A 26,754-nucleotide genomic window follows, 5' to 3' on the forward strand; every position below is an offset into this window, starting at 1 on the left:
CGGGCAGGGGTTGTAACTTACCCCTGGGCAGGTGTCTGGGCGCCTTACACTGGGCGCACACCGAGCAGGAGGAGACATAAACCCTCACATCCCTGGCTAACGTGAGCCACCAGTATTTAGTGCTAAGACAATGCACTGTCCGGCCAATACCCAGATGTCCAGAGGAGGGTGACGTGTGAGCCCAGTAAATGAGTCGATCCCGAACCTCGAGCGGAACGTACTTCTGACCCACAGGACACTGTGGAGGGCTAGGGTCGGCACGCAACGCCCGCTCGATTTCAGCATCGACCTCCCACACAACCGGTGCCACAAGACAAGACGCCGGTAGTATGGGAGTAGGCTCAACGGACCTCTCCTCCGTGTCATACCGCCGGGACAGCGCATCTGCCTTACCGTTCTGGGACCCAGGGATGTACGTGATTTTAAATACGAACCTGGCGAGAAACATACTCCATCGAGCCTGGCGAGGGTTCAGTCTCCTCGCTGCCCGGATGTACTCCAGGTTCCGATGGTCAGTCAAAATGAGGAAAGGGTGTTGAGCCCCCTCAAGCCAATGCCTCCACACCTTAAGGGCCTGAACTACAGCTAACAGCTCCCTGTCCCCAACGTCATAGTTACGCTCCGCCGGGCTGAGCCTTTTGGAGTAAAAAGCACAGGGGCGGAGTTTAGGTGGCGAGCCGGACCGTTGAGAGAGCACGGCCCCTATACCAGCCTCAGACGCGTCCACCTCAAACTGAAAGGGAATTGTGGGATCCGGATGCGCCAGCACCGGAGCCGACGTAAACAGGTCCTTCAGTCTCCCAAAGGCCCTGTCCGCATCAGCTGACCACTGCAGGCGCACCGGACCCCCTTTCAGAAGGGACGTGATGGGAGCTGCCACCTGTCTAAAACCCTGGATAAACCTCCGGTAGTAATTCGCAAAGCCCAAGAACTGCTGCACCTCTTTGACAGTGGTTGGGGTTTGCCAATTACGCACGGCTGACACACGGTCCACCTCCATTCTCACCCCTGACGCGGACAACCGATAACCCAAAAAGGAGACCGACTCCTGGAAAAACAGACATTTCTCTGCCTTGACATACAGGTCGTGCTCCAACAGCCTCCTCAATACACGACGCACCAGGGCTATATGCTCGGCTCGGGTAGACGAGTACACTAGAATGTCATCAATGTACACGACCACCCCTTGCCCCTGCATATCCCGGAAAATCTCATCCACGAAGGATTGGAAGACTGATGGAGCATTCATCAACCCGTATGGCATGACGAGATACTCGAAATGACCCGACGTGGTACTAAACGCTGTTTTCCATTCGTCGCCCTCCCTAATGCGCACCAAGTTATACGCGCTCCTGAGATCCAGTTTTGTGAAAAACCGCGCTCCATGCAATGACTCCGTCATGGTCGCAATCAGAGGGAGTGGATAACTGTATTTCACAGTAATCTGATTGAGACCACGGTAATCAATGCACGGGCGCAACCCTCCATCTTTTTTCTTCACAAAAAAGAAGCTCGAGGATGCGGGAGAAGTGGAGGGCCGTATGTATCCCTGTCTCAAAGATTCGGCTATGTAAGTCTCCATAGCTTTTCTCTCCTCTTGAGACAAAGGATACACGTGGCTCCGTGGGAGCGCTGCTCCTGCCTGGAGATCAATCGCACAATCCCCCTGTCTATGAGGAGGCAACTGCGTCGCCCTAGCTTTACTAAACACGATAGCCAAATCCCCATATTCAGGCGGAATGTACAATGCGGGCACTTGGTTTGGACTTTCCACCGAAGTCGCCCCCACGGAAACACCCAGACATCGCCCCTCACACTGAGCAGACCACCCATTGAGAGCTCTCTGTTGCCACGAAATGGCAGGGTTATAACCAGGGAATTCCCAGCACCACCGGGTACGCAGGAGAGAGCTCTCAATGGGTGGTCTGCCGCTAGAGTCCGGAACTCCAGTGCGAACGCCTGTGCGCTCCTCCTCCCCTGTCTCAGGTAGAATAGACGCTCCCCCGCCGCTTTGCCCTCAGGTGGATGGTCGAACACGGCCTTGAAGCGACGGGAGAACTCTGCGTAGGAGATGGTGGTGGCGTCTATCCTCCTCCACTCGGCTTTGGCCCATTCCAACGCCTTGCCCGTGAGACAGGAGATGAGGGCGGAAACGCTCTCGTGTCCCGAGGGCACCGGGTGTACAGTGGCCAGGTAGAGCTCCACCTGCAGGAGGAACCCCTGACACCCGGCAGCTGTTCCGTCATACGCCCTCGGGAGCGAGAGCCGAATCCCACTGGGTTCCGGACCTGGGACTGGTGGACCGGCCGATGGGGGTGGCAAGGTAGGTGGAGGTGTGGGTACCCCTCTGGACTCCCATCGGTGCAGGGTGTTGATGACATCCTGTAGAGCGGTCCCCAGTTGTCTGATCTGGTCATCCTGGCCGCGGACATGCTCCTCCAGCGACTCAGGTGTGGCTGTTGCTCCTGCTGATTCCATTATATATGGTGTGTGATTCTGTCACGGGTGCTGAAGGTGGGTGTGGTGCAGGAATCAAGCGCAGGACGCAGAAACTAAGTCCAAAAGACTTTAGTGAAATATTCACGTAGTACACGAGCACAACAAGCCCGGATGCGAAATAAAGGCGCACACAGGCGTCAAACAAAAGGCGCACTAACATGTGCGAAAACCTCTCCAAACAACGGAGGGAAACACGTAGCAACGAACACCAAACAGAAGCGTAATCACACACAACACCTGACACACACAACGAGAACTAAATAGGACACTAATGAAGACTAACTAGAAACAGGTGTACAACATCAAGACAAAACCAAACGAACATGAAACATACAACGGTGGCAGCTAGTACTCCGGGGACGACGACCGCCGAAACCTGCCCGAGCAAGGAGGAGGAGCAGCCTCGTCCGAAACCGTGACAGACTGGATGCCGATCAGAATGAAACACACATCCTCACCTGGATGGATTGATTGATTGTCATATTACCATTAATAATCACCCCTATAATAACATTACTGCCTGTTTATGTCTTCCCTCCCAGGTCACCATCGTCATCAAGTACTTCTTCCAGTTTGGCTTCTTTCCCTTCAACCAGAACCTAATGGTGGATGGGAATAGACCCTATCACCCTCCCAACATCATCGGAGTGGAGAAGAAAGATGGATACGTCGTCTATGACCTCATACAGCTTCTGGCGCTCTTCTTCCACAGGTCCATCCTGAAGGTACGAGATCTAGACTCAGTTTTGCCTTTTTAAGATTGTAGTGAATAAGACTACATGGACAGGGAGGGGACCTGGTCCAAGATCAGCACTCCTACTCTGAGACTCTTTATGAATATGGGACCTTGATTTTCCTGTTATTTAGCTGAGGAGCAGTGGGATGTGATGAGTGTCTGTTCTAGCTGTTTGAGATACAGCTTTTGGATTTTGTTTGTTTGAGCTTATTGTATGAATGTATTGTATAGTGTATTGTATAGTGTATTGTATGAGTGTTCATACTGAACTATCATGTTGTGATTTTGGTGAGCAGATTTATATGATCGAGAGTGATTGCTTACAACTCTTAAAACAATGTGATTGTTTGTTTGTTCATACTCCATTGGTACCCGTCCTCTACCGTCCTCTACCTCTCCTCTACCTTCCTCTACCTCTCCTCTACCTCTCCTCTACCTTCCTCTACCTCTCCTCTACCTCTCCTCTACCTTCCTCTACCTCTCCTCTACCTCTCCTCTCCTCTACCTCTCCTCTACCTTCCTCTACCTCTCCTCTCCTCTACCTTCCTCTACCTTCCTCTACCTCTCCTCTACCTTCCTCTACCTCTCCTCTACCTCTCCTCTACCTTCCTCTACCTCTCCTCTCCTCTACCTTCCTCTACCTTCCTCTACCTCTCCTCTACCTTCCTCTACCTCTCCTCTACCTTCCTCTACCTCTCCTCTACCTTCCTCTACCTCTCCTCTACCTTCCTCTACCTTCCTCTACCTCTCCTCTACCTTCCTCTACCTTCCTCTACCTTCCTCTACCTCTCCTCTACCTCTCCTCTACCTCTCCTCTACCTTCCTCTACCTCTCCTCTACCTTCCTCTACCTCTCCTCTACCTTCCTCTACCTTCCTCTACCTCTCCTCTACCTTCCTCTACCTCTCCTCTACCTTCCTCTACCTCTCCTCTACCTTCCTCTACCTCTCCTCTACCTTCCTCTACCTCTCCTCTACCTCTCCTCTACCTCTCCTCTACCTTCCTCTACCTCTCCTCTACCTTCCTCTACCTCTCCTCTACCTTCCTCTACCTCTCCTCTACCTCTCCTCTACCTTCCTCTACCTCTCCTCTACCTTCCTCTACCTCTCCTCTACCTTCCTCTACCTTCCTCTACCTCTCCTCTACCTCTCCTCTACCTTCCTCTACCTCTCCTCTACCTTCCTCTACCTTCCTCTACCTCTCCTCTACCTCTCCTCTACCTCTCCTCTACCTCTCCTCTACCTCTCCTCTACCTTCCTCTACCTCTCCTCTACCTTCCTCTACCTTCCTCTACCTCTCCTCTACCTTCCTCTACCTCTCCTCTACCTTCCTCTACCTTCCTCTACCTCTCCTCTACCTTCCTCTACCTTCCTCTACCTCTCCTCTACCTTCCTCTACCTCTCCTCTACCTCTCCTCTACCTCTCCTCTACCTCTCCTCTACCTCTCCTCTACCTCTCCTCTACCTTCCTCTACCTTCCTCTACCTCTCCTCTACCTTCCTCTACCTCTCCTCTACCTCTCCTCTACCTTCCTCTACCTTCCTCTACCTCTCCTCTACCTCTCCTCTACCTCTCCTCTACCTTCCTCTACCTTCCTCTACCTTCCTCTACCTTCCTCTACCTTCCTCTACCTTCCTCTACCTCTCCTCTACCTTCCTCTACCTCTCCTCTACCTTCCTCTACCTTCCTCTACCTTCCTCTACCTCTCCTCTACCTCTCCTCTACCTTCCTCTACCTCTCCTCTACCTTCCTCTACCTCTCCTCTACCTTCCTCTACCTTCCTCTACCTTCCTCTACCTCTCCTCTACCTTCCTCTACCTCTCCTCTACCTTCCTCTACCTTCCTCTACCTTCCTCTACCTTCCTCTACCTCTCCTCTACCTTCCTCTACCTCTCCTCTACCTTCCTCTACCTCTCCTCTACCTCTCCTCTACCTTCCTCTACCTTCCTCTACCTCTCCTCTACCTTCCTCTACCTCTCCTCTACCTCTCCTCTACCTCTCCTCTACCTCTCCTCTACCTCTCCTCTACCTTCCTCTACCTTCCTCTACCTCTCCTCTACCTCTCCTCTACCTCTCCTCTACCTTCCTCTACCTTCCTCTACCTCTCCTCTACCTCTCCTCTACCTCTCCTCTACCTCTCCTCTACCTCTCCTCTACCTTCCTCTACCTCTCCTCTACCTCTCCTCTACCTCTCCTCTACCTCTCCTCTACCTCTCCTCTACCTCTCCTCTACCTTCCTCTACCTTCCTCTACCTTCCTCTACCTTCCTCTACCTTCCTCTACCTTCCTCTACCTCTCCTCTACCTTCCTCTACCTCTCCTCTACCTTCCTCTACCTTCCTCTACCTCTCCTCTACCTTCCTCTACCTCTCCTCTACCTCTCCTCTACCTTCCTCTACCTCTCCTCTACCTCTCCTCTACCTCTCCTCTACCTCTCCTCTACCTCTCCTCTACCTTCCTCTACCTTCCTCTACCTTCCTCTACCTCTCCTCTACCTCTCCTCTACCTCTCCTCTACCTCTCCTCTACCTCTCCTCTACCTTCCTCTACCTTCCTCTACCTTCCTCTACCTCTCCTCTACCTCTCCTCTACCTCTCCTCTACCTCTCCTCTACCTCTCCTCTACCTCTCCTCTACCTTCCTCTACCTTCCTCTACCTTCCTCTACCTTCCTCTACCTTCCTCTACCTCTCCTCTACCTTCCCGCCACTTGGTTTGGTACCGAGCTTTATCCCCGTGTCTCTTCTCTGTATTGTCCCGCCATAGTGTCATGGTCTCTGGGACGAAGACAACCTTAAGGACACCAAGAAGGAGATTCTCCGGCGGGACTCTGAGTCAGAGGAGGACGAGAGGAGGGAGAGGGAGGCCACTCCCGTCCCCTCCACCCCCCGCGAGAGGAAGGGCTCCACCCAGACCCTCAGGTCCATAAACCTGGGCATGGGCACCTCCATGGACTCTGTGCATTACCTCCAGCAACAGCAGCAGACCTACCAGAGAAGGAAGAGCTCCAGCGGAGGGTCTCATATCTCCCACCGCTCGAGCCACACTCTACGCTCCAAGAGAGGTAAGGACACTTACTTGATTTGACTTCACTTATCCTTTACTTTACTGTACTTTACGATTTACTTTATTTTACTAAAGCGCCATACTTTTACTTTACTTAGTAGGGATGTAAAGATTCACCGATCGGTCCCTGGTTCCGCGGGAAGCCCAAACCGATCCAAATGAAGCGTGCATCGATAAGAAAAACTATTCAAACGTCACGAATCGCCGGGACACTAACGTTTTTTTACTGCTTTATTATGAAAATACCTCTACCTGTTGTGACTGAATGGATGGAGTCCTGTCCTTCAGCCCGTCAAACTTGCCTGCATGTAACTGCGTATTACATCAATCTACAAGTCAGATAACAACTGTGTGCACAGTAGGGCTGACCCCATTTAGTCCACCGGTCCATTGTTTGGTCGATAGGCTGTTGGTCGATCGAGATTCCCTTAGTCCAGCAGTCGCATTTATTTAAAACATTTCATGGCGCACAAGACAACTGTCTGATTGGCTCCCGTCTCAGTGGACTAATCCATTGCGGAGGCCACGGGGACGACACAGTCCATCACTCTTAAGACATGTGACACTGAATATGGTTATATTATGTTAAAAAAAATAATGGTGCAACACTAATAAATCTAATATTTATTTTATAACATATGCGCTTTTGTCCCGCGTTGGACTCTCTGCGGTTTCTGAAACATAATCTTCAGTGCGCCGTAGAATTGGCGCCTTTCCCTATGTGCATAATAGCAAAGTTAACCAGCATATTGGGATTGAGAACAATGCGGGGGAGGTAGCAGCAGAATGAGGAAACAGCCCTCGCCTAATTGTCTAAGAAAGTTGAGGAGAGACTTAATTAGGTCTATAATCAATAGCCTAACTGTTAAATATGCCTGTCTTTATAAATCATCCATATATATCTACGGAAATAAGACAGATCCTACTTTTGTTGCCTGTTTTAGTGTTTGTTTAATAGTTTACGGGAGCACCAAGCCTCATGCAAAAGGCAAAATGTCGGATAAAGCAATTTCACAGATGTGGCTGTTTTTAATAATAATAATAATATGCCATTTAGCAGACGCTTTTATCCAAAGCGACTTACAGTCATGTGTGCATACATTTTTACGTATGGGTGGTCCCGGGGATCGAACCCACTACCCTGGCGTTACAAGCGCCGTGCTCTACCAGCTGAGCTACAGAGGACCACGCTATGCTACGCTTTGCCATGCTGTATAAAGATGTGGCTGTTTTTTCATCTTTGCTGTATAAAGCCTTTGCATTTGTTTTCGTTAGAACAGACTGGTATTCCAGGTGACTACCTCATGAAGCTGGTTGAGAGAATGCCAACAGTGTGCAAAGCTGTCATCAAGGCAAAGGGTGGCTATTTGAAGAATCTCAAATATAAAATATATTTTGATTTGTTTAACACTTTTTTTGGTTACTACATGATTCCATATGTGTTATTTCATAGTTTTGATGTCTTCACTATTATTCTACAATGTAGAAAATAGTAAAAATAAAGAAAAACCCTTGAATGAGTAGGTGTGTCCAAACTTTTGACCGGTACTGTAGCAGGGGATGTAAAAGCCATAACACAAGTTTTTCCATCAGCAGACTATGATCGATAATGTCAAAAGCTGCACTGAAGTCTAACAAAAACAGCTCCCACAATATTTGTATCATCAATTTCTCTCACCCAATCATCAGTCGTTTTGTGCAGCACATGTTGAATGCCTTTCCCTATAAGCAGGCTGAAAATCTGTTGTTAATTTGTTTACTGTGAAATAGCATTGTATCTGGTCAAACACAGTTTTTTCCAAAAGCTTACTAAGGGTTGGTAACAGGCTAATTGGTCGGCTGTTTGAGCCAGTAAAGGGGGCTTTACTATTCTTGGGCAGCGAAATGACTTTAGCTTCCCTCCAGGCCTGGGGGCACACACTTTCCTGTAGGTTTAGATTGAAAGAGATGGCAAATAGGAGTCGAAATATTGTCCGCTATCATCCTCAGTAATTTTCCATCCAAAGTTCCAAACGTTCATAACGCTTTTCAGACAGGCGTGAAATCCAAAGCTGTGTTATATATTTATGTCATAGCTACTTTCTAAAGCTAAATATTGACATATGTGATTCGGTCTTATGTAGCAAAATTTGAAATAGTGTTTTTTACATTGGATAAAAGTAGATACAGAGCTACAAAATGGTATATCATCCACTACAGTTGGGGAACCACGGGAAAGTAATTCTGCTTTGAAAGTTGATAAACTTATAACCTCACTTTTGAGAAAATGTCCCTTGAATATTTTCGTACCTACTGGAGAGCTCTTCTTTGTCTACACACATTCAGCATAGTTCACACCCTCTTAAGCTTTAGCCCCACCCATCTCTTTAAGGATTCACATGTGAGGCCATGTACTAAACAACCAAAGATTTCAAGACTAAAGGCTGGTTTATACTACGGGTGTGTTCGTAAATTTAATCTGGAGTGCCAGAGTGCGCTCTGGGTGTTCGTAAACTCAGAGCATTGTCAGATTGGCCGTTCGTAAATTCAGAGCGTTTCGCTCACGGAGCGTTCAGAGCGCACACTGGACGCTCTGGACGAAAAGTAGGGTTGATCTGAGCGTTCTGTCCTAACAACAGCAGTCAAGCACCCAAGCTAACGTTGGCTAGCTTGCTAGCTACTTCCGGACACAAATGAGAGAACACCTCACTCTGACCATTTTACTCGTCCTAGCAGAGCTTGTTAGGCTGTTTTTATGTTATCCAGAGGGTTGGTGACTGCAACTGTGCTGCTGGCAACAATTTAATTATGCTTTTTCGCCAATGTTTACTGACACCGGCCATATTCAACGGTGTTGAGCGTTCGTCAATTCGTCAGTTATTCTGCGCTCTGGCAAACTCAGATGAGAGTGCTCTGAAATCAGAGTAGATAGCCAGCGCAAATTTACCAGCTATGTCTATTGACAGTTGTCGCAGTGACATCATGAACATTCTATTGAAATGGTTAACGTTACTTGCATAGTGGAGTCTTTTGTTTTGATATATAGCTAGCTAGCTAAATAATCAGACATAATCCCAACTCATAACGTTACTACCCTGCATGAATCTGCAGGTAGCTAACCAACCAGGTTCAATGTTAGCTAGCTAACATTAGGCTATAACTAGCAATGCAAATGGCTCTGAGATACAAATAATATTACTACACAGATCATACACGTAACGTTAGCTAGCTAGCCAGCCAGCTAACGTTAGTAGGCTAGCTAACAGTACACTTTAATTTGAAATGAAAACGACTTTCTGACACAATTAGAAACGTGTAATATCTGAAAATGTAGCTAGCTAGACTCTCTTACCCGAATACATGGATGGACGCTTCTCCCTCTCTGTCACGGATGCCATGGTTGCCCTTAGTTTGAAGATGTAATCCGGAGACAGGTGTTTTATACAACAGCCTTCTGTGTGTTCTCTTTTCAACTCCGTCTGCATATTTGCAATCAAACGGCAGAATTTTCTCAGTCTCCTTAGCTATCATACTCTAATTCCACTGATTTCAAAACTCGGTCCTCCAGAAAGTGGAGAGCAACACTTATGCAGTTCTACTACGTGAAATCTTTTTTAAAAAGCTGCGTTAGAAAGGATTACCTACACATACTGACCAGCTCATATTATAGACAGAAGCGTGCTACATGGCAGACCAATCCGAACTCATCTCTTGGCATGTCCAGCCCACTCATTATCTCAGCCAATCATGGCTAGCGGGAAGGTTGCTGTCTTTTTCTGTGGCTAAACCAACTAGGCTCGTAAATTAACAATTGTATTCGTATTTACAGATGGCATACAAGTTTGTTATTAAGACACATGGCAGTTCACATGTTCCAGAAGGCATTTCTGCCAAAAAAAGTTAACGTTCAAATGGCTCTCCTGTGAAGTAGTGACGTGGGACATACGCCTAGTTTCCTGAAACGAGTCACATATTACTAGCTGAAAACATTTGAATCTACTGTATGACAAGTTAATCAGTGGGTGATAAGGATTTCAGATAAAAAGTGGGGGAACAAAAACACCCCTCCCTAATCTGATAGTGGTAGATGCTCAGTCAAAAACATCCCTCCCTAATCTGATAGTGGTAGATGCTCAGTCAAAAACACCCCTCCCTAATCTGATAGTGGTAGATGCTCAGTCAAAAACACCCCTCCCTAATCTGATAGTGGTAGATGCTCAGTCAAAAACACCCCTCCCTAATCTGATAGTGGTAGATGCTCAGTCAAAAACACCCCTCCCTAATCTGATAGTGGTAGATGCTCAGTCAAAAACACCCCTCCCTAATCTGATAGTGGTAGATGCTCAGTCAAAAACACCCCTCCCTAATCTGATAGTGGTAGATGCTCAGTCAAAAACACCCCTCCCTAATCTGATAGTGGTAGATGCTCAGTCAAAAACAACCCTCCCTAATCTGATAGTGGTAGATGCTCAGTCAAAAACACCCCTCCCTAATCTGATAGTGGTAGATGCTCAGTCAAAAACACCCCTCCCTAATCTGATAGTGGTAGATGCTCAGTCTTCCCTATGGCTCTACATCATTCACACGCACAGGGCCGCTCAGCCAGAGAGGAAGAGGCAAAGCAAGAGGGTTAACTACGTCCAAAATCTGTCTTCTCCAGCAGGTTGCGTTTTTCTTCTTTTTTTTCACCCACTAAGCCTGGAGTTTTTGTATAGAGGTCAGGAGAGATTGTCGAATTTGGTTATGGTTGTGCCAGTTGTTCACAAGCGTATCTTCCCTCTCATTGGCTAGAATGGTCCCACCTGATCTTGCCTCCTCCCGACTGCCTTTCATTTTTTAAGAAATGTATTTTCATTGTTAGAGCGAAGTTTACTTTAATTTACTTTTCTGTACTTTAGTTATCTACTTAATTTACTTTACTTTTCTTAGCTATTTACTTTACTATACTTTACTTAGCTATTGACTTTACTGTACTTTTCTACTTACTTTACTTAACCACAAACTTACTTTACTTTGCCACCAACTTACTTTACTTAGCCACTAACTTACTTTATTTTACTTTGCCACTAACTTACTTTACTTTGCCACTAACTTACTTTACTTTACTTTGCCACAAACTTACTTTACTTTGCCACTAACTTACTTTACTTTGCCACAAACTTACTTTACTTTGCCACTAACTTACTTTACTTTGCCACAAACTTACTTTACTTTGCCACTAACTTACTTTACTTTGCCACAAACTTACTTTACTTTGCCACTAACTTACTTTACTTTGCCACAAACTTACTTTACTTTGCCACAAACTTACTTTACTTTGCCACTAACTTACTTTATTTTACTTTGCCACTAACTTACTTTACTTTGCCACTAACTTACTTTACTTTACTTTGCCACTAACTTACTTTACTTTGCCACTACCTTACTTTACTTTACTTTGCCACAAACTTAATTTACTTTGCCACAAACTTACTTTACTTTGCCACTAACTTACTTTACTTTGCCACTAACTTACTTTACTTTGCCACTAACTTACTTTACTTTACTTTGCCACTAACTTACTTTACTTTGCCACCAACTTACTTTATTTGCCATTAACTTACTTTACTTTGCCGCTAACTTACTTTACTTTGCTACTAACTTACTTCACTTAGCCACTAACTTACTTAACTTTGCCACTAACTTACTTTACCACTAACTTACTTTACTTTACAGTACAATAGGGTTGTAACATGCGTTGCCATGGTTTCCCCAGGCAGCACTAACTCCAGGAACAGTAGCCATAGAGACGGGAGTGAGTCAGTGCAGCAGAAGACTAAGAAACAGCTGATCATGGAGAAACTCAGAGAACAGATGATCAAAGCCAAGACCTTCACTATCAAGAGGTGGGATTGACTGGTTGAATGATTGATTGGTTGATTGACTGACTGATTAGTTGGTTAATTGGTTTACGTTTACATTTACATTTTGGTTGATTGGTTGATTGATTTTATTTGTATCATTGTCTCTCCAGGACCATGGAGGTCTACCTCCCTGTCCGTCAGTTCTTCTACGACTTGGTCCATCCAGAGTACAGCGCTGTGACAGACGTCTATGTCCTCATGTTCCTGGCCGACACCGTTGACTTCATCATCATCGTCTTCGGCTTCTCCGCTTTTGGGGTATGTACGTCTGGTCTCTCTTGGGGTATGTACACTACCGTTCAAAGGTTTTAGAACACCTACTCATTCAAGGGTTTTTCTTAATTTTTTACTATTTTCTACATTGTAGAATAATAGCGAAGACATCAAAACTATGAAATAACACATATGGAATCATGTAGTAACCAAAAAAGTGTTAAACAAATCAAAATATATTTTATATATTTGGGGTATGTCTAGTCTCTTTTGGTGTATGTCTGGTCTCTTTTGGGGTATGTCTAGTGTCTTTTGAGGTATGTCTAGTCTCTTTTGGGGTATGTCTGGTCTCTTTTGAGGTATGTCTAGTCTCTTTTGGGGTATGTCTAGTCTCTTTTGGGGTATGTCTGGTCTCATTTGGGGTATGTCTGTCTGGTCTCTTTTGGGGTATGTCTAGTCTCTTTTGGGGTATGTCTGGTCTCATTTGGGGTATGTCTGTCTGGTCTCTTTTGGGGTATGTCTAGTCTCTTTTGGGGTATGTCTGGTCTCTTTTGGGGTATGTCTGGTCTCTTTTGGGATATGTCTGTCTGGTCTCTTTTGGGGTATGTCTGGTCTCTTTTGGGGTATGTCTAGTCTCTTTTGGGGTATGTCTGGTCTCTTTTGGGGTATGTCTGGTCTCTTTTGGGGTATGTCTCTTTTGGGGTATGTCTGGTCTCTTTTGGGGTATGTCTGGTCTCTTTTGGGGTATGTCTGGTCTCTTTTGGGGTATGTCTGGTCTCTTTTAGTGTATGTCTGGTCTCTTTTGGGGTATGTCTGGTCTCTTTTGGGTATATCTGGTCTCTTTTGGGGTATGTCTGGTCTCTTTTGGGGTATGTCTGGTCTCTTTTGGGTATGTCTGGTCTCTTTTGGGTATGTCTGGTCTCTTTTGGGGTATGTCTCTTTTGGGGTATGTCTGGTCTCTTTTGGGGTATGTCTCTTTTGGGGTATGTCTGGTCTCTTTTGGGGTATGTGTGGTCTCTTTTGGGTATGTCTGGTCTCTTTTGGGTATGTCTGGTCTCTTTTGGGGTATGTCTCTTTTGGGGTATGTCTGGTCTCTTTTGGGTATGTCTGGTCTCTTTTGGGTATGTCTGGTCTCTTTTGGGTATGTCTGGTCTCTTTTGGGGTATGTCTCTTTTGGGGTATGTCTGGTCTCTTTTGGGTATGTCTGGTCTCTTTTGGGGTATGTCTCTTTTGGGGTATGTCTGGTCTCTTTTGAGGTATGTCTCTTTTGGGGTATGTCTGGTCTCTTTTGGGGTATGTCTGGTCTCTTTTGGGGTATGTCTAGTCTCTTTTGGGGTATGTCTGGTCTCTTTTGGGTATGTCTGGTCTCTTTTGGGGTATGTCTGGTCTCTTTTGGGGTATGTCTAGTCTCTTTTGGGGTATGTCTGGTCTCTTTTGGGGTATGTCTGGTCTCTTTTGGGGTATGTCTCTTTTGGGGTATGTCTGGTCTCTTTTGGGGTATGTCTGGTCTCTTTTGGGGTATGTCTGGTCTCTTTTGGGGTATGTCTGGTCTCTTTTAGTGTATGTCTGGTCTCTTTTGGGGTATGTCTGGTCTCTTTTGGGTATATCTGGTCTCTTTTGGGGTATGTCTGGTCTCTTTTGGGGTATGTCTGGTCTCTTTTGAGGTATGTCTCTTTTGGGGTATGTCTGGTCTCTTTTGGGGTATGTCTGGTCTCTTTTGGGGTATGTCTAGTCTCTTTTGGGGTATGTCTGGTCTCTTTTGGGTATGTCTGGTCTCTTTTGGGGTATGTCTGGTCTCTTTTGGGGTATGTCTAGTCTCTTTTGGGGTATGTCTGGTCTCTTTTGGGGTATGTCTGGTCTCTTTTGGGGTATGTCTCTTTTGGGGTATGTCTGGTCTCTTTTGGGGTATGTCTGGTCTCTTTTGGGGTATGTCTGGTCTCTTTTGGGGTATGTCTGGTCTCTTTTAGTGTATGTCTGGTCTCTTTTGGGGTATGTCTGGTCTCTTTTGGGTATATCTGGTCTCTTTTGGGGTATGTCTGGTCTCTTTTGGGGTATGTCTGGTCTCTTTTGGGTATGTCTGGTCTCTTTTGGGTATGTCTGGTCTCTTTTGGGGTATGTCTCTTTTGGGGTATGTCTGGTCTCTTTTGGGGTATGTCTCTTTTGGGGTATGTCTGGTCTCTTTTGGGGTATGTGTGGTCTCTTTTGGGTATGTCTGGTCTCTTTTGGGTATGTCTGGTCTCTTTTGGGGTATGTCTCTTTTGGGGTATGTCTGGTCTCTTTTGGGTATGTCTGGTCTCTTTTGGGTATGTCTGGTCTCTTTTGGGTATGTCTGGTCTCTTTTGGGGTATGTCTCTTTTGGGGTATGTCTGGTCTCTTTTGGGTATGTCTGGTCTCTTTTGGGGTATGTCTCTTTTGGGGTATGTCTGGTCTCTTTTGAGGTATGTCTCTTTTGGGGTATGTCTGGTCTCTTTTGGGGTATGTCTGGTCTCTTTTGGGGTATGTCTAGTCTCTTTTGGGGTATGTCTGGTCTCTTTTGGGGTATGTCTGGTCTCTTTTGGGGTATGTCTGGTCTCTTTTGGGGTATGTCTAGTCTCTTTTGGGGTATGTCTGGTCTCTTTTGGGGTATGTCTGGTCTCTTTTGGGGTATGTCTGGTCTCTTCTGGGGTATGTCTGGTCTCTTTTGGGGTATGTCTGGTCTCTTTTGGGGTATGTCTGGTCTCTTTTGGGGTATGTCTGGTCTCTTTTGGGGTATGTCTGGTCTCTTTTGGGGTATGTCTGGTCTCTTTTGGGGTATGTCTGGTCTCTTTTGGGGTATGTCTGGTCTCTTTTGGGGTATGTCTGGTCTCTTTTGGGGTATGTCTGGTCTCTTTTGGGTATTTACCTCTAGGTCTAGAGCTATACACTAACGCTAACCTAGAGTTGAACATCTACAAATCCTCTTATCTTACCTTATCTCATCTTTTCTTATCGTATCCGTCAGAAACACTCGGCGGGAGCAGACATCACGTCGTCCCTGTCGGAGGACCAGGTTCCCGGAGCCTTCCTGGTGATGGTTCTGATCCAGTTTGGGACAATGGTGGTGGACCGGGCCCTGTACCTCAAGAAGACAGTGCTGGGGAAGGTCATCTTCCAGGTGGTCCTGGTATTCGGGATACACTTCTGGATGTTCTTCATCCTGCCCGGACTCTCTGAGAGGTAAATACTCACCTTGCGGAGTAAATTAGTTAATAAATCTGATTTATTGGTTGATTGCTTGCTCAATTAGTTGTTGAATTAGTTCATTTGTAAACATATCCAGTTCTTTCAGATCTCCCTAGGGGGTAGGGGCTCGTGATCGATTAAGGATTCATCATTAGTAGCAGTGTTATGTCATTAGTAACTGTGTTTATCATTAGTAACCTTGCTTAACAGTATGTATACCTCTGTCCACTTTGCAGGCGTTTCAATGAGAACACAGTGGCCAAGCTGTGGTACTTTATCAAGTGTATCTACTTTGGGCTGTCAGCCTATCAGATCCGCTGTGGCTACCCCACCAGAGTCCTGGGTAACTTCCTCACCAAGAGCTACAACTACGCCAACCTCTTCCTGTTTCAAGGGTGAGTTAGGACAGGGGTTCCCAAGCGTTTTTCGGGCCAGGGACCCCATTTGTGACAGCAAATTCGCGGGGGAACTCAGTCCGGCTTTAAACTTACTGTTGAAAGTTGTAATAGTAGAATGCACAAGGTGCAATTTCAAAATTGGGTTAGTGCATCATCAGTATTCCTCTTGTCATGTCAGTCATTGCATACCTTAGAGAGCTACTTATAACTCGTCAGAAATGTCCAAATAGCCCATGGATATTATTGCAATTTTTGAGTCACTCAAATATCAAATGAATACACATTAGAAATGGTAAAATGTTTTAGAATTGCAAGAAAATGTGCTTTAAAACTGCAAAATGTTGTCTGCACCCCATGACAAAATGTGTAGAATTGGAGGAAATAAGCTTTAAACCTGCAAAATGTTCTCTCCGCCAACAAGAGGGGTGTGAACAGTTTGTGTCATGAACAGTGCTTGGGCCCTTAGAAATAGACGTGGAGTGGGATGGGAGGCGGGATGTTCCCCAATGCTGCAAGGGGGGGGCCTGAGAGAAAAGGTTTGGGAACCCTTGCAGTCTTCGACAGACCTCTTGGCCAAATTCATTTAATCTGTTGTAGCAGGGAACCTGGAACCTGGCCGGGTATGGGAACCATTGAGTTAGGACACTGTGGGGGGTAGTAGGACATTCAACTCACATTAAACATAGAGGAGTTTATCACTGTTGCACTGTGTGCACGTCTCAAATCACTCCCTATTCCAGGACTCTGACTTGACTCCAGGACTCTGACTTGACTCCAGGACTCTGACTTGACTCTGACTTGACTCCAGGACTTGACTCCAGGACTCTGACTTGACTCCAGGACTCTGACTTGACTCCAGGATTCTGACTTGACTCCAGGACTTGACTCCAGGACTCTGACTTGACTCCAGGACTCTGACTCCAGGACTCTGACTTGACTCCAGGATTCTGACTTGACTCCAGGACTCTGACTTGACTCTGACTTGACTCCAGGATTCTGACTTGACTTCAGGACTCTGACTCCAGGACTCTGACTTGACTTCAGGACTCTGACTCCAGGACTCTGACTTGACTCCAGGATTCTGACTTGACTCCAGGACTCTGACTTGACTCTGACTTGACTCCAGGACTTGACTCCAGGATTCTGACTTGACTTCAGGACTCTGACTTGACTCCAGGACTTGACTCCAGGACTCTGACTTGACTCCAGGACTCTGACTCCAGGACTGTGACTTGACTCCAGGTCTCTGACTTGACTCCAGGACTTGACTCCAGGATTCTGACTTGATTTCAGGACTCTGACTTGACTCTGACTTGACTCCAGGACTTGACTCCAGGATTCTGACTTGACTTCAGGACTCTGACTTGACTCCAGGACTTGACTCCAGGACTCTGACTTGACTCCAGGACTCTGACTCCAGGACTGTGACTTGACTCCAGGATTCTGACTTGACTCCAGGACTCTGACTAGACTCCAGGACTTGACTCCAGGATTCTGACTTGACTCCAGGACTCTGACTTGATTTCAGGACTCTGACTTGACTCTGACTTGACTCCAGGACTTGACTCCAGGACTCTGACTTGACTCTGACTTGACTCCAGGACTGTGACTTGACTCCAGGACTCTGACTCCAGGACTCTGACTTGACTCCAGGATTCTGACTTGACTCCAGGACTCTGACTTGACTCCAGGACTCTGACTTGACTCTGACTTGACTCCAGGACTGTGACTTGACTCCAGGACTGTGACTTGACTCCAGGACTCTGACTTGACTCTGACTTGACTCCAGGACTCTGACTTGACTTGGACAATTTTCATGACGTGTAACATGACCCGGACTCGACCAATGGTGACTCGGACTTGGACTCGACCAGTAGTGACTTTGTTGTCAGAAAGTCTCCCTTGCATAATTCAACATGCTATACTGTATATGAGAAAGAGGCTATGATTTGAGAGCCAGTGTCACAACCCAGGTGTGTGTGTGTGGGTGTGTGTGTTCACCTTCAGGTTCCGTCTGATCCCGTTCCTGACTGAGCTGCGTGCAGTGATGGACTGGGTCTGGACCGACACCTCCCTGTCCTTATCCTCCTGGATCTGTGTGGAAGACATCTACGCACACATCTTCGTCCTCAAGTGCTGGAGGGAGTCAGAGAGGGTTGGTTGTGTATCCTCCCCTGTTCATGTGTCTGTGTATGTGGGACCAACAGGGTTCGAAGTTCGAACCCGAGCTCTGCCCACTGCGCCACAAGACTGTGTTAGCTTAGCCCACTGAGCTAAAGCCCAAGAAGGCCCACTGCCTTCTGTTAAATAAATAAATAAAAATTACAACCTGCATTTGTGTTGCAAAGTTTGATTTGATTTAAACATTAGCTCTGGGAGTTAAGACAAGTCTTCAGATCTAAGGCAAGATTACCCAGATAACCATGGACAGGGGAGGATACAAGACCAACCCACTCGTCATGGGAGTGTGATACACCGAACCAACCACCTTACATCACATAAGTCTATGGATGCATCCCAAATGGCACCTTATTCCCTACATAGCGCACTACTTTTGACCAGGACCCATTGGTACCATATTGCCTATGGACTACTTGGGCCCTGGTCACTTTATACGGAACAGGTGTGCCATTTCCTCCTCCTCCTCTCCCCTCCCCTCCAGAGGTACCCTCAGCGCCCATAACTATAGTCCTCCTCTCCCCTCCCCTCCAGAGGTACCCTCAGCCCATAACTATAGTCCTCCTCTCCCCTCCCCTCCAGAGTTACCTCCAGCCCATAACTATAGTCCTCCTCTCCCCTCCCCTCCAGAGTTACCTCCAGCCCATAACTATAGTCCTCCTCTCCCCTCCCCTCCAGAGTTACCTCCAGCCCATAAATATAGTCCTCCTCTCCCCCTCCCCTCCAGAGTTACCTCCAGCCCATAACTATAGTCCTCCTCTCCCCTCCTCTCCCCTCCAGAGGTACCCTCAGCCCATAACTATAGTCCTCCTCTCCCTCTCCTCTCCAGAGATACCCTCAGCCCATAACTATAGTCCTCCTCTCCCCTCCCCTCCTCTCCAGTGGTACCCTCAGCCCATAACTATAGTCCTCCTCTCCCCTCCCCTCCAGAGGTACCCTCAGCCCATAACTATAGTCCTTCTCTCCCCCTCCCCTCCAGTGGTATCCTCAGCCCATAACTATAGTCCTCCCCTCCTCTCCCCCCCAGAGGTACCCTCACTCCCTCCAGCGATACCCTCAGCCCATAACTATAGTCCTCCTCTCCCTCGCCCCTCCAGAGGTACCCTCAGCCCGTAACTGTAATCCTCCTCTCCCGTCCCCTCCAGAGGTACCCTCAGCCCGTAACTGTAGTCCTCCTCTCCCGTCCCCTCCAGAAGTACCCTCAGCCCATAACTATAGTCCTCCTCTCCCCCTCCTCTCCAGTGGTACCCTCAGCCCATAACTATAGTCCTCCTCTACCCCTCCTCTCCAGTGGTACCCTCAGCCAATAACTATAGTCCTCCTCTCCACCTCCAGTGGTACCCTCAGCCCATAACTATTGTCCTCCTCTCCCCCTCCAGTGGTACCCTCACCCCCTCCAGCGATACCCTCAACCCATAACTATGGTCCTCCTCTCCCCTCCCCTCCAGTGGTACCCTCAGCCCTCTCCCCTCCCCTCCAGAGGTACCCTCAGCCCATAACTATAGTCCTCCTCTCCCCTCCCCTCCAGAGGTACCCTCAGCCCATAACTATAGTCCTCCTCTCCCTCTCCTCTCCAGAGTTACCCTCAGCCCATAACTATAGTCCTCCTCTCCCCTCCCCTCCAGAGGTACCCTCAGCTTATAACTATAGTCCTCCTCTCCCCTCCCCTCCAGAGGTACCCTCAGCCCGTAACTATAGTCCTCCTCTCCCCTCCCCTCCAGTGGTACCCTCAGCCCATAACTATAGTCCTCCTCTCCCCTCCCCTCCAGAGGTACCCTCAGCTTATAACTATAGTCCTCCTCTCCCCCTCCTCTCCAGAGGTACCCTCAGCTTATAACTATAGTCCTCCTCTCCCCCTCCAGAGGTACCCTCAGCCCATAACTATAGTCCTCCTCTCCCTCTCCAGTGGTACCCTCAGCCCATAACTATAGTCCTCCTCTCCCCCTCCTCTCCAGAGGTACCCTCAGCTTATAACTATAGTCCTCCTCTCCCCTCCCCTCCCCTCCAGTGGTACCCTCAGCCCATAACTATAGTCCTCCTCTCCCCTCCCCTCCAGAGGTACCCTCAGCTTATAACTATAGTCCTCCTCTCCCCCTCCTCTCCAGAGGTACCCTCAGCTTATAACTATAGTCCTCCTCTCCCCTCCTCTCCAGAGATACCCTCAGCCCATAACTATAGTCCTCCTCTCCCCTCCTCTCCAGTGGTACCCTCAGCCCATAACTATAGTCCTCTTCTCCCCTCCCCTCCAGAGGTACCCTCAGCTTATAACTATAGTCCTCCTCTCCCCCTCCAGAGGTACCCTCAGCCCATAACTATAGTCCTCCCCTCCCCTCCCCTCCCCTCCAGAGGTACCCTCAGCCCATAACTATAGCCCTCCTCTCCCCCTCCCCTCCAGAGTTACCCTCAGCCCGTAACTATAGTCCTCCCCTCCCCTCCTCTCCAGAGGTACCCTCAGCTTATAACTATAGTCCTCCTCTCCCCCTCCTCTCCAGAGGTACCCTCAGCCCATAACTATAGTCCTCCTCTCCCCCTCACTTCCAGAGGTGCCCTCAGCCCATAACTATAGTCCTCCTCTCCCCCTCCTCTCCAGTGGTACCCTCAGCCTATAACTATAGTCCTCCTCTATCCTCCTCTCCAGTGGTACCCTCAGCCCATAACTATAGTCCTCCTCTCCCCCTCCCCTCCAGAGTTACCCTCAGCCCGTAACTATAGTCCTCCTCTCCCCCTCCAGAGGTACACTCAGCCCATAACTATAGTCCTCCTCTCCCCTCCTCTCCAGAGTTACCCTCAGCCCATAACTATAGACCTCCTCTCCCCTCCCCTCCAGAGGTACCCTCAGCCCATAACTATAGTCCTCCTCTCCCCTCCCCTCCAGAGGTACCCTCAGCCCATAACTATAGTCCTCCTCTCCCCCTCCAGAGGTACCCTCAGCCCGTAACTATAGTCCTCCTCTCCCCCTCCTCTCCAGATTTACTCTCAGCCCATAACTATAGTCCTCCTCTCCCCCTCCCCTCCAGAGGTACCCTCAGCCCATAACTATAGTCCTCCTCTCCCCTCCCCTCCCCTCCAGTGGTACCCCCAGCCCATAACTATAGTCCTCCTCTCCCCTCCCCTCCAGAGGTACCCTCAGCCCATAACTATAGTCCTCCTCTCCCCCTCCCCTCCAGAGGTACCCTCAGTCCATAACTATAGTCCTCCTCTCCCCTCCAGTGATACCCCCAGTCCAGAACTATAGTCCTCCTCTCCCCTCCCCTCCAGTGATACCCTCAGCCCATAACTATAGTCCTCCTCTCCCCTCCCCTCCAGTGATACCCCCAGCCCATAACTATAGTCCTCCTCTCCTCTCCCCTCCAGAGTTACCCCCAATCCATAACTATAGTCCTCCTCTATCCTCCCCTCCAGTAATACCCCCAGTCCATAACTATAGTCCTCCTCTCCCCCTCCAGAGGTACCCTCAGCCCATAACTATAGTCCTCCTCACCCCCTCCTCTCCCCTCCAGAGGTACCCCCAGCCCATAACTATAGTTATCCTCGCCCCCTCACTTCCAGTGGTACCCCCAGCCCATAACTATAGTCCTCCTCTCCCCTTCCCTTCCAGAAGTACCCTCAGACCATAACTATAGTCCTCCTCTCCCCTCCCCTCCAGTGATAGCCCCAGTCCATAACTATAGTCCTCCTCTCCCCCTCCAGAGGTACCCTCAGCCCATAACTATAGTCCTCCTCTCCCCCTCCAGTGGTACCCTCAGCCCATAACTATAGTCCTCCTCTCCCTCTCCAGTGGTACCCTCAGCCCATAACTATAGTCCTCCTCTCCTGTCCCCTCCAGAGGTACCCTCAGCCCATAACTATAGTCCTCCTCTCCCCTCCAGAGGTACACTCAGCCCGTAACTATAGTCCTCCTCTCCCTCTCCAGTGGTACCCTCAGCCCATAACTATAGTCCTCCTCTCCCGTCCCCTCCAGAGGTACCCTCAGCCCGTAACTATAGTCCTCCTCTCCCCCTTCCTCCAGAGGTACTCTCAGCCCGTAACTATAGTCCTCCTCTCCCCCTCCTCTCCAGAGGTACCCTCAGCCCATAACTATAGTCCTCCTCTCCCCCTCCAGAGGTACCCTCAGCCCATAACTATAGTCCTCCTCTCCCCCTCCAGAGGTACCCTCAGCCCATAACTATAGTCCTCCTCTCCCTCTCCAGTGGTACCCTCATAACTATAGTCCTCCTCTCCCCTCCCCTCCAGAGGTACCCTCAGCCCATAACTATAGTCCTCCTCTCCCCCTCCAGAGGTACCCTCAGCCCATAACTATAGTCCTCCTCTCCCTCTCCAGTGGTACCCTCAGCCCATAACTATAGTCCTCCTCTCCCGTCCCCTCCAGAGGTACCCTCAGCCCATAACTATAGTCCTCCTCTCCCCTCCAGAGGTACACTCAGCCCGTAACTATAGTCCTCCTCTCCCTCTCCAGTGGTACCCTCAGCCCATAACTATAGTCCTCCTCTCCCGTCCCCTCCAGAGGTACCCTCAGCCCGTAACTATAGTCCTCCTCTCCCCCTTCCTCCAGAGGTACTCTCAGCCCGTAACTATAGTCCTCCTCTCCCCCTCCTCTCCAGAGGTACCCTCAGCCCATAACTATAGTCCTCCTCTCCCCCTCCAGAGGTACCCTCAGCCCATAACTATAGTCCTCCTCTCCCCCTCCAGAGGTACCCTCAGCCCGTAACTATAGTCCTCCTCTCCCCCTTCCTCCAGAGGTACTCTCAGCCCGTAACTATAGTCCTCCTCTCCCCCTCCTCTCCAGAGGTACCCTCAGCCCATAACTATAGTCCTCCTCTCCCCCTCCAGAGGTACCCTCAGCCCATAACTATATCCTCCTCTCCCCCTCCAGAGGTACCCTCAGCCCATAACTATAGTCCTCCTCTCCCTCTCCAGTGGTACCCTCAGCCCATAACTATAGTCCTCCTCTCCCCTCCCCTCCAGAGGTACCCTCAGCCCATAACTATAGTCCTCCTCTCCCCCTCCAGAGGTACCCTCAGCCCATAACTATAGTCCTCCTCTCCCTCTCCAGTGGTACCCTCAGCCCATAACTATAGTCCTCCTCTCCCGTCCCCTCCAGAGGTACCCTCAGCCCATAACTATAGTCCTCCTCTCCCCTCCAGAGGTACACTCAGCCCGTAACTATAGTCCTCCTCTCCCTCTCCAGTGGTACCCTCAGCCCATAACTATAGTCCTCCTCTCCCGTCCCCTCCAGAGGTACCCTCAGCCCGTAACTATAGTCCTCCTCTCCCCCTTCCTCCAGAGGTACTCTCAGCCCGTAACTATAGTCCTCCTCTCCCCCTCCTCTCCAGAGGTACCCTCAGCCCATAACTATAGTCCTCCTCTCCCCCTCCAGAGGTACCCTCAGCCCATAACTATAGTCCTCCTCTCCCCCTCCAGAGGTACCCTCAGCCCGTAACTATAGTCCTCCTCTCCCCCTTCCTCCAGAGGTACTCTCAGCCCGTAACTATAGTCCTCCTCTCCCCCTCCTCTCCAGAGGTACCCTCAGCCCATAACTATAGTCCTCCCCTCCCCTCCAGAGGTACCCTCAGTCCGTAACTATAGTCCTCCTCTCCCCCTCCTCTCCAGATTTACCCTCAGCCCATAACTATAGTCCTCATCTCCCCTCCAGAGGTACCCCCAGTCCATAACTATAGTCCTCCTCTCCCCCTCCTCTCCCCTCCAGTGATACCCCCAGCCCATAACTATAGTCCTCATCTCCCCTCCAGAGGTACCCCCAGTCCATAACTATAGTCCTCCTCTCCCCCTCCTCTCCCCTCCAGTGATACCCCCAGCCCATAACTATAGTCCTCCTCTCCCCTCCAGAGGTACCCCCAGCCGCGGGGCCAAGCTAAGAAGCCGGTGGTGAAGTATGGGATGGGAGGGATGATCGTCATGCTTCTCATCTGTATCATCTGGTTCCCTCTACTCTTCATGTCTCTGGTCAAGTCTGTGGTGGGGGTGGTCAACAAACCACTGGACGTCTCCTTCTCCATCACCCTGGCAGGGTTCCAGGTACTGTAGCAGAACTACTGATAGGTCCATCAGTTGATCGGGATCGAGATTGATCCGTCAGTCCCTCGGTCCGTCAGTGAGTGAGTCAGTCAGTCAGACAGACAGACAGACAGACAGACAGACAGACAGACAGACAGTCAGACAGACAGACAGACAGACAGACAGACAGACAGACAGACAGACAGACAGACAGTCCAGTCTATCCATCTTTCCATCCATCTATCCATTAGTTGCGCGATATGGGTCCATTGGAATTGACCCAACCTGTTGGTGACATGCTGTTCTGTAGATCACATCCTACATTGTGTTTTCCAGCCCATAGAGATAGCTAGAGAACTCCTCTTTGCAGCTGTGCCATTATGGCGTCTGTGACAGCACGCGCCGTTGAAGCTATCCCCATTTTGAAGTAGTCAATTTACTTTATTATTTTGTGTTTAAAAAAAAAAAAAGTGTAAAGCTAGTATTGGTGATCTATAGCCACCTGCTAAAACGGTTTACATCAGAGATGAGTCCTCTAACGGTTTACATCAGAGACGAGTCCTCTAACGGTTTACATCAGAGACGAGTCCTCTAACGGTTTACATCAGAGATGAGTCCTCTAACTAAGTCCTTGTTTTCCAGCCCATCTTCACCATGAGTGCTCAGCAGAACCAGCTCAAAGAAGTCTCCAGCCGTGACTTCCATGGCACCTTTATGAGGTCATACCAGCTCTACCCTGTAAGCACACGGTTACAAGGATTTGATGTATTTTCATGCAACTACTCCGTGTGTTGTCTCACTGGGTTGGTGGCCGAGCGTAGGACAAATCTCCATTGTAAACGGATGTTCTCGTCCTTTCCTCTCCTCTCTACAGAAAGCGATGCAGTGGTTGGAGTCCTACATGCCAGAGGACCTGACCATAGCTGAGTTGGAGGGCAGCTCTAACAGTCTGTGGACCATCAGTCCTCCCAGTAGAACTAACATCATGGAGATGCTCAACTCCAAGGAACAGTTCCCCATCACTGTAGCTTGGTCTGTCCAGCGGTAAGAACAGTTCCCCATCCCTGTAGCTTGGTCTGTCCAGCGGTAAGAACAGTTCCCCATCCCTGTAGCTTGGTCTGTCCAGCGGGAAGAACAGTTCCCCATCCCTGTAGCTTGGTCTGTCCAGCGGTAAGAACAGTTCCCCATCCCTGTAGCTTGGTCTGTCCAGCGGTAAGAACAGTTCCCCATCCCTGTAGCTTGGTCTGTCCAGCGGTAAGAACAGTTCCCCATCCCTGTAGCTTGGTCTGTCCAGCGGTAAGAACAGTTCCCCATCCCTGTAGCTTGGTCTGTCCAGCGGTAAGAACAGTTCCCCATCCCTGTAGCTTGGTCTGTCCAGCGGTAAGAACAGTTCCCCATCCCTGTAGCTTGGTCTGTCCAGCGGTAAGAACAGTTCCCCATCCCTGTAGCTTGGTCTGTCCAGCGGTAAGAACAGTTCCCCATCCCTGTAGCTTGGTCTGTCCAGCGGTAAGAACAGTTCCCCATCCCTGTAGCTTGGTCTGTCCAGCGGTAAGAACAGTTCCCCATCCCTGTAGCTTGGTCTGTCCAGCGGTAAGAACAGTTCCCCATCCCTGTAGCTTGGTCTGTCCAGCGGTAAGAACAGTTCCCCATCCCTGTAGCTTGGTCTGTCCAGCGGTAAGAACAGTTCCCCATCCCTGTAGCTTGGTCTGTCCAGCGGTAAGAACAGTTCCCCATCCCTGTAGCTTGGTCTGTCCAGCGGTAAGAACAGTTCCCCATCCCTGTAGCTTGGTCTGTCCAGCGGTAAGAACAGTTCCCCATCCCTGTAGCTTGGTCTGTCCAGCGGTAAGAACAGTTCCCCATCCCTGTAGCTTGGTCTGTCCAGCGGTAAGAACAGTTCCCCATCCCTGTAGCTTGGTCTGTCCAGCGGTAAGAACAGTTCCCCATCCCTGTAGCTTGGTCTTTCCAGCGGTAAGAACAGTTCCCCATCCCTGTAGCTTGGTCTGTCCAGCGGTAAGAACAGTTCCCCATCCCTGTAGCTTGGTCTGTCCAGCGGTAAGAACAGTTCCCCATCCCTGTAGCTTGGTCTGTCCAGCGGTAAGAACAGTTCCACCAGGAAAACACCATTATCAAAAGTGACCGCAAATGCGATTATGCATGCTTTTATTATAAAGGTGCATTTTTATGGTGTAAATTATCTTCCCCAAACTTGAAACTCACGCGCTGCTTATGTATGCCAGTTAGGCTCTACACCCCTTTGTAAAGCGGATTAATGTGCTTCATTTTAAGAAGTTATTTGATCACTTTAGTTGTGATACAAACCTTATCAAAACATATAGGCCTATGGGCTAGGCTACATGAGGTGTGCGACTATGATTAGAAAAAGTCACAAGAAAAAGAAATGTGCTGTTTCTTGCCTTAAGCTGGGCATCATTCACAAGTGATAGGCTAATATTGTCACCCATCATACTATTCTTGATTTAATCTTGTCTTTACATTATACTGAATAATATGTGTGAAATTTGATTTAGAATGGACCATTATCATGCACCTGTCTCGAAACAGGGGCAGGGGA

At 48.9% G+C, this 26,754-nt stretch overlaps 1 protein-coding gene across 1 annotated transcript in view; it reads left to right on the top strand.

Moving 5' to 3' along the window:
• Positions 1–26,754, top strand: part of LOC311126864 (piezo-type mechanosensitive ion channel component 2-like) — a gene marked incomplete at both ends in the record, with an annotated part of 197,156 nt that overhangs the window by 141,384 nt on the left and 29,018 nt on the right. The window contains 10 exons of the mRNA XM_084200840.1: positions 3,042–3,224; positions 5,996–6,293; positions 12,030–12,159; positions 12,288–12,435; positions 15,371–15,585; positions 15,828–15,986; positions 17,997–18,144; positions 24,015–24,203; positions 24,825–24,920; positions 25,057–25,226. Coding sequence (XP_084056966.1) covers positions 3,042–3,224; positions 5,996–6,293; positions 12,030–12,159; positions 12,288–12,435; positions 15,371–15,585; positions 15,828–15,986; positions 17,997–18,144; positions 24,015–24,203; positions 24,825–24,920; positions 25,057–25,226 — 1,736 coding nt within the window. The remainder of the gene's footprint in view (positions 1–3,041; positions 3,225–5,995; positions 6,294–12,029; positions 12,160–12,287; positions 12,436–15,370; positions 15,586–15,827; positions 15,987–17,996; positions 18,145–24,014; positions 24,204–24,824; positions 24,921–25,056; positions 25,227–26,754) is intronic.

Source organism: Coregonus lavaretus, assembly GCF_964263955.1.
Source record: "Coregonus lavaretus genome assembly, contig: HAP1_SCAFFOLD_371, whole genome shotgun sequence".
NCBI lineage: Eukaryota > Metazoa > Chordata > Actinopteri > Salmoniformes > Salmonidae > Coregonus > Coregonus lavaretus.